The sequence below is a fragment of the Polypterus senegalus genome, chromosome 6 (assembly GCF_016835505.1).
Source record: "Polypterus senegalus isolate Bchr_013 chromosome 6, ASM1683550v1, whole genome shotgun sequence".
Lineage (NCBI taxonomy): Eukaryota > Metazoa > Chordata > Cladistia > Polypteriformes > Polypteridae > Polypterus > Polypterus senegalus.
In genome coordinates this window covers 119,914,485-119,929,234 of record NC_053159.1, presented here as the reverse complement: position 1 = coordinate 119,929,234, position 14,750 = coordinate 119,914,485, and the positions used below count along the sequence as shown (strand labels likewise).

Genomic DNA, 14,750 nt, shown 5'->3' with positions numbered 1-14,750 from the left:
TGATGTCCAGCTGCAGTCCATAGGCTCCGGGCGCATGTGATGGGGCAGTTTGGCAGCAGGTGACCGGTCTCGCCACACTTGAAACAGCGCGCGGACCCGCCTCTCTGGCTCTGGCTGGCGCTTCTGCAGCGCCGAGGGGCTCGGGGTGGCCGCCCGCCCCTGCCGGTTCCCGCAGCAGGCTTTTCTGACCCCCAAGTCGGAGGACCGCCAACTGACGCTCCAGGACGCCGAGGAGGCCCGACATGTTCTGATAGGCGTGTCCCCGACCTGCTGGGCGAGGGAACTGGGCATCGTGATTGACCAGGCCTTCACAGGCCACCCGCCGACCACTTTCCGCCTGCCGGGCTCTCTGGCCGTAGCCAGCGCCCATCTTGCCCCAGAACTCAACGCCTGGGCGCGAAGGGCTTTTCGGGTCAAAGACCCAGTTCCGCCATTCGCCGCCTGCTGGCCCGGCTAATGCCGAAGGGCCAATATTTCGGGCTTGAGGAGGTCGTAATTAGCGCCTCCTCCTCAGGGAGGTCATAATAGGCCCGCAGCGCTGGTCCTTCAGGTATGGCGCCAAGATGGACGCCCACTGACCGCTGCCACTGCTCCGGTGGCCGCCCTCTCAAACATGCCCAGGTAGGCATCGACGCCCTCCGGCGGGCCCATCGGAACCATAGGATGAGGCGGCTGCCTGGGCGGGTCTGGTCTCGCCCCTGGGCTTCCACTAACCTGGCCTCGTGGCCTCCAGCTCCCGGTGGTGGCGGCTTGCGCAGCTGCAGGCCTGGAGCTGGTCATTCATTCCTGCAGCACGTGTTGAGGTCCTGTCCCTCCGTCATTCCGGGATCTCTATCCTGCCGCTACGCCACTTGTAAAGGACCGAGGAGACAGTAGCAAGGGTTGGGGTTTTCCGCCCCGTATATTGTAAACACAAACAAAAACTGGTCAAAATTATAAACAAACAGTTCATATGCGCGACGCCGACTCCTGGCGCCGCGCCATTTTATTGGGGAGGAGCCGGAAGTGGAGGGATGCCGGGAAGGACCGCAAGGGAGGATGGGAAGGATGACGACAGGGCAAGATGGCGGAGGAAGGGCGGAAGTATCGCACTGCGGTCAATCCAGGCCTATGGTGCAGGAAGGTCTTTCTTTCTATGAGGAAGCAGAGGGAGAAAGTTAATACCCCACCATTCCCTGGCGGCGAGTGGTTTCCCAGGTGCTATCGAATCAATCGCTGCCTCCTACTGCGTGCGTGACTATATATATATATATATATATATATATATATATATATACACACACATATATATACATATACAGTACAGGCCAAAAGTTTGGACACACCTTCTCATTTAATGTGTTTTCTTTATTTTCATGACCATTTACATTGGTAGATTCTCAATGAAGGCATCAAAACTATGAATGAACACATGTGGAGTTATGTACTTAACAAAAAAAGGTGAAATAACTGAAAACATGTTTTATATTCTAGTTTCTTCAAAATAGCCACCCTTTGCTCTGATTACTGCTTTGCGCACACTCTTGGCATTCTCTCGATGAGCTTCAACAGGTAGTCACCTGAAATGGTTTTCACTTCACAGGTGTGCCTTATCAGGGTTATTTAGTGGAGTTTCTTTCTTTATCAATGGGGTTGGGACCAGCAATGGTGTTGTGCAGAAGTCAGCTTAGTTGGACGATCATTTATTTTTCAACAGGACAATGACCTCAAACACACCTCCAGGCTGTGTAAGGGCAATTTGACCAAGAAGGAGAGTAATGGAGTGCTGTAAATGGTCATGAAAATAAAGAAAACACATTGAATATACATACATATATACACACACACTCACATACATATACACACACGCTAAGTGACAACACAAGCTGTTCATATTATATGGATCAAACCAAATTTTCTCAAAATAATTTTACTGATCAACACCTAAAAATCAGATTTTGAATTAAAAAAAAAACATTGTAGACGTGCATTTTTTGTCTTTGATACACAAGTATAGTATTTGATATTTTACATCCCTGTTATGTGGATGAACAGTAACGATTATAGATTATTATGTTTGGAAGATAGGTTACTCTGGCCATATTTCAAATAACTTGCTAGGGAGCACCTACAACTGGGAAATATAAATCCATTTGCTGCAACCTGAGTTGAAGAACCTTCACCCTTAAAGAGCCTGAAATAGAACAGATGACATTTGAAGTAGTAGGTGGGGGTTTGGTAGAAACAAGAGGTTTGTTTAGATTCTTATACAGTGTGCTGTAGATCCAATTTTCCAATAGAAAATCTTATAAAGTAATTACTTCCACCTTAGAGATAAATCGACTGCTGTCTTAAATTTAAGACCCAATTAATCATCATTTCTAAATGGCTTAAGCAGATAAGGTTCCACCACATTAGATAACATTTATCTATCCCCTATCACTTTGCAGTAATGATGCAGAACTTGTCTTCCAAAACTGTATAAACAAAGAAAGATTTAATGAAAGCAGTTCTCACCGAAGCAGAAATATTCAGAAGGGTCAAGAAACACTTATCTTAAAATGAACATGCAGAATTGGCATATGGTGTTAGGCTCAGAGATGGCCAATTTAGAAAAGAAAAAATAAATATCTAACTTTCAGATTTATGAAGAGCATACATAGGACTCATCACTCCTGTCATCTGCAAGTAAAAAGTGGAATGCAAATCTAAGCATGCTTATAGTTGTGTAAGCATTAACAGATAGATACTTTGCAAGTTTCTGCTGATGACATTCATTAAAGCTGCACTCATGTTTAAACAGAGAGTCTTGGATAGAGGAGCCATCCCACTTGGCAAGCTAGTTCCAGAAGCCTATCTAACAAAGTCCAGTTGGGTTTTGTTATCCTGTTACAGGTACTTAAAGCAAATCAGATAGACTAAAATAATAATAATAATATTTATCTCAACCCAGACAATACTTTTTAATTCTGCCTGAAACAGCACTTCAAAAACACTTAAAATGCCTTTTATTGTTGATGACTTCTAATGATTTTTTTTTTAAATCCCTGCCCTGTTAACGTTAAGAGATGGTAGTTTCAGGTTGTTCACCAAAATTTGGCTGAGACAGTATGGATATTAATAACACCCTTCAAACATGCATTGTGCCCACAAGTCTTTTGATAAAGTATACAATTAGGGGTATGAACGTGCCATGGTGTAAATATCAATAACCTGATTCTAGACCAAAAACAGCAGTGTAATTAAAATAAATTATTTAAGAAAAACACTACTGTAGGATGAAATAAAGGATGTTCTAAAAGGACAACACCAAAAATGTCTAATACTGAGAATAATATCACATGGTTTAATTGTAAATTATCTCATTGATTTTAATTTGAGGGAACAATGGGCACAGTCAGAAAATAGATTGGCTAATATTAATTATACTGCTGTCAAAATGTCTCAGAGTTATCATCAAAAATCTAAAATGGACAGTAAAATGCAAAAGCAAGAGAGATAGAAAATAATCACCACCATCATCAGTTTAACACTAGAATTACCAAAGCCTAGGATAAAAATCGTAATCCCAGCCCACCTTAAATCCCTTTGCACCTCTCAGTCAGCGTCTTTTGTATTTTAACTGTGTTGATCAACACAAGCAGCAAGCAACCTACTATCCCATCCCACCACCGCAGTTCAATTCGCAAAGAAGGTTCTCAGAGCTCAGGGTTTATCTTGGAGTGAAGTGCTAGAGTTGTAGATGGTAAATAATATATCATCATTTGGAATACATACATTTCTTAATGTTTTTCGTATCTAAAATAATTTATGTAAACACATTGTTAAAACAGAAACGTTTTTCATGTTTTAGTAATATTTGACAAAATGTAGTCATGAAATGTATAATGCGTGCCTTAAGTCCAAATATCAAATATACACTTTCACAAAAGGTACAAGTATAACAAAACAAGTGTGCTTTTATTTAAGAATATAACTGCAGAAAAAGAACTCGCTTTAGGGTGCGACATTGATATACCCTTAATACGACCGCTTTGGTGGCTTTAAAATACTGCTTATGGTTTATAAAGCCTTCAATAATCTCGCCCCATCGTATATATCGGAAATGTCTGACACCTTATATTCCAAATCATAAACTCAGATTCTCAAATGAGTGTCTCCTTAGAATTCCAAGAACAAAACTTAAGTGGTGAGCCGGCCTTCTGCTGTTATGCACCTAAAATCTGGAATAGCCTGCCAATAGAAATTCGCCGGGCTGATACTGTGGAGCACTTTAAAAAAAAAAACTGCTGAAAACACATTTTAACATGGCTTTCTCATAATTTCACTGTGATCAAAATCCTGATACTCTATATCTCCAACTCATTATAATAATTATTCATGGTGGCTCTAAAATCTGTACTAACCCCTACTCTCTCTTCTGTTTCCTTTTCCAGTATCCTTTTGGTGGTGGCACATCTACTCAAAGCACCGTGATGTCCCAACAATGATGGATAGATTAAAAGCCAGAAGTCTGTATGACCATCATCATCAAATGACTCCGTGAGAACCCTAACTACAAAGAGGACTGTTTCATTTATGTTAGGTTGAATGCCCAGAGGGGACTGGGCGGTCCCATGCCCTGGAACCCCTGCAGATTTAAATTTTTTTTTCTCCATCCGTCTGGAGTTTTTTCTGTTTTTTCTGTCCACCCTGGCCATCGGACCTTACTCCTTTTCTATGTTAACTAATGTTGTCTTATTTTAATTTCTTATTTTGTCTTTTATTTTTCTTTTCTTCAGTATGTAAAGCACTTTGACATACTTTTTGTATGAAAATGTGCTTAATAAATAAATGTTGTTGACGTACGACAGGGTATGAGGTACTGTGGAAATGTGCGTGACTTTACGCCAAGTTTAGGTTTTATACATCGCGATTTGAACGTGGAAACGTTCTTATGCAACATTTCTGTGCGTACGCACCGTTTATACATGTGGCCCCAGGATTTCTCCCTTAAGGCAGTCATGTTGCACAGGTCTGTCAACCATTCAACTCCAAGACCTTAAAGTACCTTCAACACTTGCTTTTGAGACCCTTATCCCACACTAGAAACCATGCTAACAGCAGGCTCATCCTATTTTCTTAAATTGGACATAATTATTCCAGTCATTCTCTTATTCAGCAACCTCTTTATATACTTCATGGTATCCTTAAACCCATTACTATCAATTACAATCCCTGCAACATTTTTCCAGCAATTCACACCTAAAACATCCCTTTCTTGATATTTGCTTTGCAATCCAAAACACATTTTTCTTTCCTCATTCTGCAGCTCACTTGCAAATTTCAGTCTCTTAGCACATTATGCTCTCTCAAATGTGGTTTGTGGCTTAGGACAGATTTTTAAATAAGTAATCATGTTTAGCGATGTGTGGGCTCCAATCGGGTGCGGGTAGGCGTGAGTGTGGGATTGACTGGGGTGCTTGGCTGATTGATCTGCCCGCATCCACATGTGTGTGCTCGATCAGGTGCCTCACTTATGCCTTGGAGGCAATGATGCATCACACCTGCACCCAATCACACAGGAAAGATAAAAAGGAGCCTTAACGGAAGGACGGAAAGAGAAAGACATACAGAAGGAAGGAGAGAAGATTTGATTCATTTCACTAAATTGTACATTATATTTTTGATTTGGATTTGTTAATAAAAGCACTGACACTTTTACACCTACCCCATGCTGTAAGTGTATGTCGTCTTTTGCCTGGCTCATCTTGATCACTGACTATCAACGATTTGGGTTCAGGAGGCTCTAGGAGGGAGTGTGGAGCTGACCAGGACCATCACATTGAATGCTTCAATAGCAATTTGCTCAGCTTCCTCAACTGCCCCTTCATTTACTGTTTTTCTATTCTGACACTTATTCACCAAGTCCCAAACAACTTTTGATAAATAGTTGATTTTGCTCTTTACACTACCAGATTCATGTCACAACTGTATTTCCTCCTTCTAAAAAGACAGGGTTTCAGGCAACCATAAACACCACATCAAACTATAGGATCCTCTCACCCTCAACATTCCTGGTTCCAAAGCAAAAGCCCCCATGAACTTCCTCATAACAATTAACAATGGCCCCAACATGTCCATTCAACTCACTATCCATTACAATCACCTTCCCCCTGAAGCACCCTACATATCAACTTGACCTAAAACTCATCTTTCACCTCATATGTCAAGACTACATTCATCAGTTGTTTACCAACAATCAAAACCTACAACATACTCATTTCATTCATGCTTGTCACCTCCACCACTTTGCCAATTTTTCTAACACTAGTACACACATTCCTCTAATGCCATAACGTCCTCCCAGAGAGCAAAATTCCCATTAAGTATTCTTGCACCTCTACCTTTCTGCCTCATCTCCTGTATACAACACCCATCTTACCCTACTTTTGTTCAGCACACTCAAACATGTCACTTGAGTTTTCCATCATAATCCCAATATTCCAAGTTGCAATCTTAACATTCTCCTTCATCTCCCTTATTCAATGCTTTACCTTTAACTCCCTGCCACCAAACCAACCTAACTACAGTGCATGAAGACTAAAGAAATGGTAACTCTGATATCTCCACCTGCAGTTCAGCCTGGTTCCAACACCCTTCTGTTTGAAGTGGACAGACGAGGGCACTCACTGGGTACTATGGGCTATACCACAACCATTCTTTGTAACTCTCTTCATTGTATCATCAAGGGAGTACTGGTCCAGAATTTTTAAAGCTGAATGCACCTCCTCCTGATGCCAAACATGTTTAGTTGCCTCTTCTGACAAAGAACAACGAATTGGAACATATAATTGATAGCAAAGAGTAGCAACAAACAAGGGAAACTGCAGTCAAAACCAATATCCTTCACGTCTCTATATTCATAAACTCCTAATCAAATTTGTCATGCTCCACTCGACTGGACTGAAAAACATGTAGCTATGTGCAAGGACTGCTTATAGATACCTATTACAGAATCAGAGGTGAAAGAGAGATGGCAGAGGATTTAGCACCAGGGCATATGGTATGAAAAACAAAAACTATACCTTTCTGTGAGCAATCAGGAGACAATTTGAGTGTTCATGTTCAGATGCAATTTCATAGTCTGGCAACAGGTCTGCAAGTTGCCGAACGAAGTAGAGAACTTCATCGTGCCAAGGTATATTAGCCATCGTCAGGTTGCTTGCTGAGCTCTCTCCACAATAGGTCACACCCTAAAAGATTGAGGAAAAATGTGTAACACAAGTGTACGTATAATGGCTTAAAAAAGTATTTAAACATAATCATGTTTTATGTTAATCTACCAAGCCAAAACCAGTTCTTGTTATGTTTCATATACTGCACACACCAAAACAACAAACTAAATCAGCCTAAGAAAATTCTGAATGACTTAACGTCAGCCTTATTTTGTGTACAGTAAGAACATGTCACAATGTTTAGGTAATTTCTTTGTAGATGACTGACAACAGCTACACTGTATAAAAATGAAGGATACTGGAAATCATAATTTTGCATGTTGCAATTGCTGCTTCAAAAAAAAAAACTTACCACACAACAAGTGTCACTTGTACCATATTTTTGTGTCAGGTAAACTTTCTACTTTGTAGCATCTTTTCTTGTGATTTTAAATAGTATTGGCCAACAGTAAAGTCACACAAAAGCCAAATAACAAAAAATAAAACTGTCAAAGCTCATATAAACCAACTGGAAAGTAAAATCGGTTTAACCTTAGAAAAATCAGCAGCATAGTAAATAAAATACAGAATCTAGCCCGGAGTCTTGTTTGCTTTATCCTTCATGTTATACAGATATGCCTATGCGGCTGTTAAACTGCTACATTTCTTTTGTTAATCAGTAAATTCTATTATTCAGTGTTCAAAAATGAGCATTGTTAATTCTATAAGGGCAAGTATAACACAGCCAAAGCAATGAGAGGATCTTAAAATATAGTATGTGAACTTCTCCAGTTTTAGAATTTGATTGGCTAGGCTAAAACCAAAGTAAAAAATTAAATAAATACAATTTCTCACATTATTGGTCTTTACAACAGATGCATGCAATCATTTTTCCTGGAATAAAAATCTGGTACAATTCATAATAGGAATGTTTAGATAAATGAAAATGCACTAAACAAAACAAAATCAGTAACCCATTACTGCAGTTTAAGTTAAAATGTTCAAACAAGGTTTAATAATAATAATAATACTACATTTTATTTATATAGCACCTTTCCCATGCTCAAGCCACTTCAAAGTTTAATGGGCATCTTTGCCCCCTGTAAGAATGCTGTTGGGAAAAACTTCTACAGCCTGTGTTGCTGGTGGTACGGTGATGAAACCTGCATTTATGTGCATATAGAGGATGTGAGAGTGAGATTAGTGGTGAATAAATCCCCCTCCCCCCTTTGGAACCAAAGGTTAAATTAAGTCTTAGAAATGGCATTTAAAGAATATGTGGTTAATTTAGAATTCAAGTGCTGCATCTTCTCGTCAGTGGCTGCACAAGCAACATACTAATTAACCTAAAATAATGTTTTTGTCAATAACTGACAGAGAGTTTCAATACACTGCCTCGCAAGTGTATTAACTCAATTTCTCCATAATGATCAGCATGTCACAGTTAGCGCTGGAGTCACAGAGCGTGCTTGTGTAATTAAATGCATGTGCCTGTATTAAGTGAAAGAACACTGCATCTTACGTAAAGGGCTGAAAAGTTTTGTCAGTAATATAGGTATCCCATCTACTCTGTCAGGAAAATAATGCAATTTACCTTCACCAAGATACAATGGAAAATATAACATACAGTACATAACTATAAAAGCATATAGAGACACAAGATAATAAAACAAACCAACTCAATATAAAAGCAAACTGAGTGAGCCTAAAAGCCGCTATAATCATAAAACAAACAATAAGCATGGGAACCAAGCAAACAGATTTACAGAAAGTAGAATTTGTCTGTATATTAAGCCTTTGTCACATTACATGATCTCTAGTCATTGCGTACGTCAGACTTGCCAAATACAGTGGCTGATCAATTAGCCACACCCTGTAAGGTTAAGGCCAACATTCAATTAACCAACTTACCTAGTGACTGGTAGCCTTGTTGAGTCTTAGATAGCCAGATGCACTCAGCGGCACACTCCCATGAAGGCCAATCATAGTAAAAGATATCCAGTGACTAACTCTAGCTAGTTCACGACTTGCCACAACAAAAATCAAACAGGTCTTTATTCATAGTGGTGTGGCTCTGTATGCATGAGAGCTGACAACCAATGAATGCTCATCTGGAAGTATGGCCTCCAACTCACTAAGCACATAAATGATTACAATGACTTACTATACTGGCTTATAACTTTAGAAGACAAGCAGCACCAGTAGCAATCTCACACTTGTGACATAAATTTTATTGTCTCAAACTGCTGTGAAGAGATGCCACGAGTTCTGTTCTTATTGGCAACTGTCATAAAATGCAAAAGAGAAAAAAACAACTCAACAGAATTTTTAGTTATCATTAAAACAAGGAGTGTGTACAGAACCAAAAAGCCGAGTAAATGTGGTGATAAATTTAAAAATGCTTAGTTAGATAAGTTTAGTTTCCTTAGTGTGACAGCTAAGGATTTCTTAATCCGTAACAATCTTCAGCATTTTGTGAAAAAAAAAACATGTTTATCTTTGTGTTTTTGCCCATATTACTCAAGTATCACATTTCATTATAGTCAGAGATGGACCAGAACAAAAAGGACCAGAAAGCAACAATGACTAAAGACATACGTAAGAAAAACAATCACATTAATGTTTCTTGACACACTTTTTCAACCTGTGGTACAAGACTTGCTTCCTTTTATAATTTGTGACTTCCCATGCATTTCCTGTTCAAACGCAGCCTGTTTACCGTTTAGTACCGTATAGTCAAATGAATGCAGCACAACTTGATGTTGAAAGTTGCAAACATAGTTGTAAAAAAATTTACTAACTGTACCAAATCTTTACAGCAATGTTTCCCAAACTCGGTCCTGGTGGACCCCTGTGGCTGCAGGTTTTTGTTCCAACCAGATTCCTAATCAGTGACAACACCTGATAGCACTGATCTCATTTAATTAGCTGGTATTTGTTTTTCTTTTATTCTACATTCAGAAAAGCTTAGCAGCATGATTTTTACATTTATAAGATATTTAGAAATATTTCTGCTTTTGCTATAATGCTTAACTCTCTTTTGTTGATTTCATTATACTTTGCCCTTTCTCTGTGCAGTTTTTCCCCTTCGTTGTATCTTAATGACAATTAAAAACAAGCAGAGCAGACACACAGGCTAACACAGAATAATCAAAAGTCACTACTTTAATAGAGTCAGACCCACTAATTAGTAAATAATGAATTAATTAAACAATTAGAAGACCTAGAAAAGTAGAATGAAAATCAAGATGAAAATACTGTTAAAAAGAAAAAAATACATTATTCCTATATAACGGCTTGGTACATTTTAATATATATTTTTTTTTTGCAAACTTAGTTTTCTAATTTCTATATTGTTCCCTAAACACAGAACTTGAGAAATATCAGTTCACTTAATTAGCCCAAGGGTTCAATTAAAAACAGAAGCTGGTTGGAACAAAAACCTGCAGCCAAAGGGGTCCACCAGGACCGAGTTTGGGAAACACTGCTTTACAGGGATAAATAACATCGTGCTTCATAAACATTTAGAGAGAGAGAAGAGAGAGAGAGGGGCTGTGAGCATGCAAGAGATGGGGCAAAAAAAAAAAAAAAAAAAAAAAAACATACAGTCTAAAAACACCCAAATTTCACCTTATGTCAAGTGAAGAAAATATGGACTAAGTCTTTGATTTACCCACATACAGGTGCATCTCAATAAATTAGAATATCATCGAAAAGATATTTCAGTAATCCACTTCAGAAAGTGAAACTTGTATATTACAGAGATTCATTACACACAGAGTGTGTAAAAAGGCGCTATATAGGCGCCCGACCCAGCACAAACAGACAGGGAGGCACACATGGTCACTGGTCTTCACCACAACTCCTCCCAACTCTGGCTCTCTGAGTGATGGTTGCTGGCTCCTTATATAGCCCACCAGGAAGTACATCAGGTGATAATTAACCTAATTCAGGCTGCACTTCTGGGTGTTTTTGCTTTCCAGCCTACACGGGCTTGTTAAGCCATGTAGTTCCTCCTGGTGGTGGCCACGGAGTCCAACAAGGCTGAGCTCCGAAGTCCCATGCCTGCGGCCCCGATGCAACCCAAGGGGCCTGCCACCAAGTGTTCCGGGGGAAGTAATGTGTAGCCCATGGCAATTCCCCTGGACCAAGTGTCGAAGTGGCATCCCGGTCGGGCATGGGCCCCGGCCATCTGTCACAAGTGATATATTTCAAATGTTTATTTCATTTCATTTTGCCGATTATGGCCTACAGGTAATGAAAACTCAAAATTCAGTATCTCAGAAAATTAGAATATTATATAAGACCAATTTAAAAAAAGATTTTTAATACAGAAATGTTTGCCTACTGAAAATTATGTCCATGTAAGCACTCAATACTTGGTTGGGGCTCCTTTTACATGAATTACTGCATCAATGCAGTGTGGCATGGAGGCAATCAGCTTGTGGCACTGCTGAGGTGTTATGGAAGCCCAGTATGCTTTGATAGCGGCCTTCAGTTCGTCTGCATTGTTTGGTCTGGTGTCTCATCTTCCTCTTGACAATACCCCATAGATTCTCTATGGGGTTTAGGTCAGGTGAGTTTGCTGGCCAATCAGGCACAGTGATACCGTGGTCATTACACCAGGTATTGGTACTTTTGGCAGTGTGGGCAGGTGCCAAGTCCTGCTGCAAAATGAAATCCGCACCTCCATAAAGATTGTCAGCAGAGGGAAGCATGAAGTGCTCTACAATTTCCTGGTAGACAGCTGTGTAACTATGCGGGTCCCTTCCAGACTCCCCCTATACATATGGGAGTCTCTAGAACCCAACACCATCTATAGTTATGACCGAGATGTGCTGACAAATGAGGACAATTCTCACATAGAGCAAGGGGATGGTGGAAAAGTGCCAAAGTGCTTTTTATTAAAAACCAAATACAAAGAAAACAAAAAGTGTCAACACTGCAGTGGCCCAAATGTCCAAATAAATCCATAAAAACCAAGTGAAAATGGGGAATAAAAACCATAATAAATAAATCCATTAAAATCAGAGGTTAAAATGCAGTCATTAGCTCCTTCCAATCTCAGCTCACCTCCTTCTTCGTCTTCCCAGCTCACCCATCACTCGTGTAACCGGTGGAGACTCCACAGCCATGAACATCATTCATCTGATCCCCGTCTTGGCTGCCTCCAAACCGCGCAGCCAGACAGTTCAAGTTTGGCTCTCCTCCCATCTTCCTTCATGCTCCCGCAGTTCTACCTCAGATACATAGGGATCTCATCCGCCATGCATGCCCCACTCAACAAGATTATTCAGTGGGGCAAACCAGCCCCTAAAGCACCACAGCCTACACTCCTTCACAGGGCCCCAGCTCGTGCTGCCTTCCCCTTTCACGTGACTAGATCGAGATCCCAAGACTACTCTTCACGTCTTCCTCGATCCCTGTGCTGGCCTGTACTTATATGAATGGATCCGTGGGTGCAGCACTTTAATCGCATACTGCAGAAAGCTGATGAAGCAACTGAGAATGATCGCACCCACACATGGAAGTGCGACTTGCCCCAATTACCTCATTAACTACCCACAGTCATCCATTCACATCCACAGAGACTGACACGGCTATCTGGATTATTTAAAACTGGCCATTCTTTTGAAGCCGCTGACCTGCTATATCACAGGCTGTGCGGACTTTGGACTTGACTCCCCAAATCATCACTGACTGTGGAAACTTCACACTGGACCTCAAGCAACTTGTATTCTGTGCCTCTCCACTCTTCTTCCAGACTCTGAGACCTTGATTTACAAATGAAATGCAAAATTTACTTCCATCCGAAAAGAGGACTTTGGACCACGGAGTTTCCATAGTTTTAGCATCACTATCACCAAAATCTCTGGAAAACTCCAGAAAATCCATTTATTTTTATTTCTTTTCCATAACTATTTAATCAAAGCAAGAATCATTTTGATTAACATTGTTAAAGTTCATGTAATATTGTGCACAGTGCAATATACTACTGAGCACATGTGTGTGTTATTTTCATGGTAAACTTGATTTCACTTCTCTTTTGTCTCCCAAACAACAATGAAAACACTCCATCAATAAATCCATTTTTGAAGCCATTTAAATCTATCCGAGTTTGAGGCCCAGTGTCAATGTAAGCCATTCTGAGCAAAAAAGAGAGACCAGCCCATCTAATGGCACACTGAAGCACACAATCATACTTACTCAAAAAGGCCAATCAACCTAACCTGCTCATCTTTGGGATGTGAGAGGCAAAACAAAAAAAACAGAAAACTGTTAAAAGTGATTTTAGTTTATTCATACATCAGTAATTTTATTTTCCAAAATGCCTAAGTTGGTTAGTTTGTGTTCCAGATGAAGAAGAATGTAAATAAAACTAAAATAAATTTTTCTTCATATATACTGTACTGTCCACTTAAATCCAGTATTTGTTGTATGATTCATAACTTCAATGTTTGTATATAATAATTTTCCTCAAAATTACTTATTTGTATTATAACAGAATATATTGCTTTAATCAAGACAGAATTTACAAGGATGCACAGGAGGAAACCATCTTTGTATATTGTAAACAAAAAATAAAAAACAGTTTAATTTTAATTTGGTGTCAAACTTAGTACAAGTTCTTTCATGTATTTATTTTTATGTGTTGAGAAAACGGCAATTTCATATATTATATGATGAGGAGGAGAAAAAAAAAAAAAAAAGTAAAATTCAAATGCCACCTAAAATGCGCAATCTGGGTGAAGGGCTTTGTACGTCGAGGATGTAGATTGTCATGTTTGTGTTGGTTTCCACCAATGACCCGACGTTCCTTCAATAGTCTAGCAGCTATTTTATTCAACAAAGTACATGGTGGCTATAGTGGCTATCCAAATCCTGCTTTGAAATGAATACATACCGCAAAAAAATTCACTGTATTTGCCAGATTTTACTTTTACTGAATATAATTCCAGAAGAGTTTAGTCATTTTTATTGTAATTTCAAAAATACAAGTATGCATTCCTAAGCTTGTCATATTGCCCTGCCTTTTTATTTTTAGTGAAGCCAAAACTAAGGAAACTACTGTTATTCTATATTCATTGTGCTTTGCATTTTAGGCTACTACTTTTACTTGGTAAAATTTTTATATTTGAGCGAGCAAAAGCTAAATCAGAATTGAAATAAAATAAATTTTAGAATCTAGTGTGCTCATGATTGAGATGCACTGAAATATCTTTTCAACTATAGAATACCACCAGAAAACGGTAAGCCAATTAATCAGGCAGTTCTCACTAACAGTAGCCATATAGCAACAGTTTATATATAAGTATCTAAAAAAAGTGCTGGTTTTAAGCCACGTAACAAAATCTGTTAAATGTTTTGTTGTTAAAACGGCATACTACAACATTTCATTAAATTTCATTTAAAACAAAATACCAAAGCAAAAGAAAAGTAAAAAAAAATGTGTGGTATTACAAAATACAGAACATTTTAAGTCCAAAAGCAAAAACAGTAGTAACTGGGATATTAAACACCTCATTTCTTAACCTCTGAAAGTACAGCTTGTAAATTTAACTATTCCCTGCAAGC

At 39.2% G+C, this 14,750-nt stretch overlaps 1 protein-coding gene across 1 annotated transcript in view; it reads right to left on the bottom strand.

Annotated features, from left to right (window-relative positions):
* Positions 1 to 14,750, bottom strand: part of tyw1 (tRNA-yW synthesizing protein 1 homolog (S. cerevisiae)) — a 225,977-nt gene that overhangs the window by 23,295 nt on the left and 187,932 nt on the right. The window contains exon 15 of the mRNA XM_039756991.1: positions 7,047 to 7,214. Coding sequence (XP_039612925.1) covers positions 7,047 to 7,214 — 168 coding nt within the window. The remainder of the gene's footprint in view (positions 1 to 7,046; positions 7,215 to 14,750) is intronic.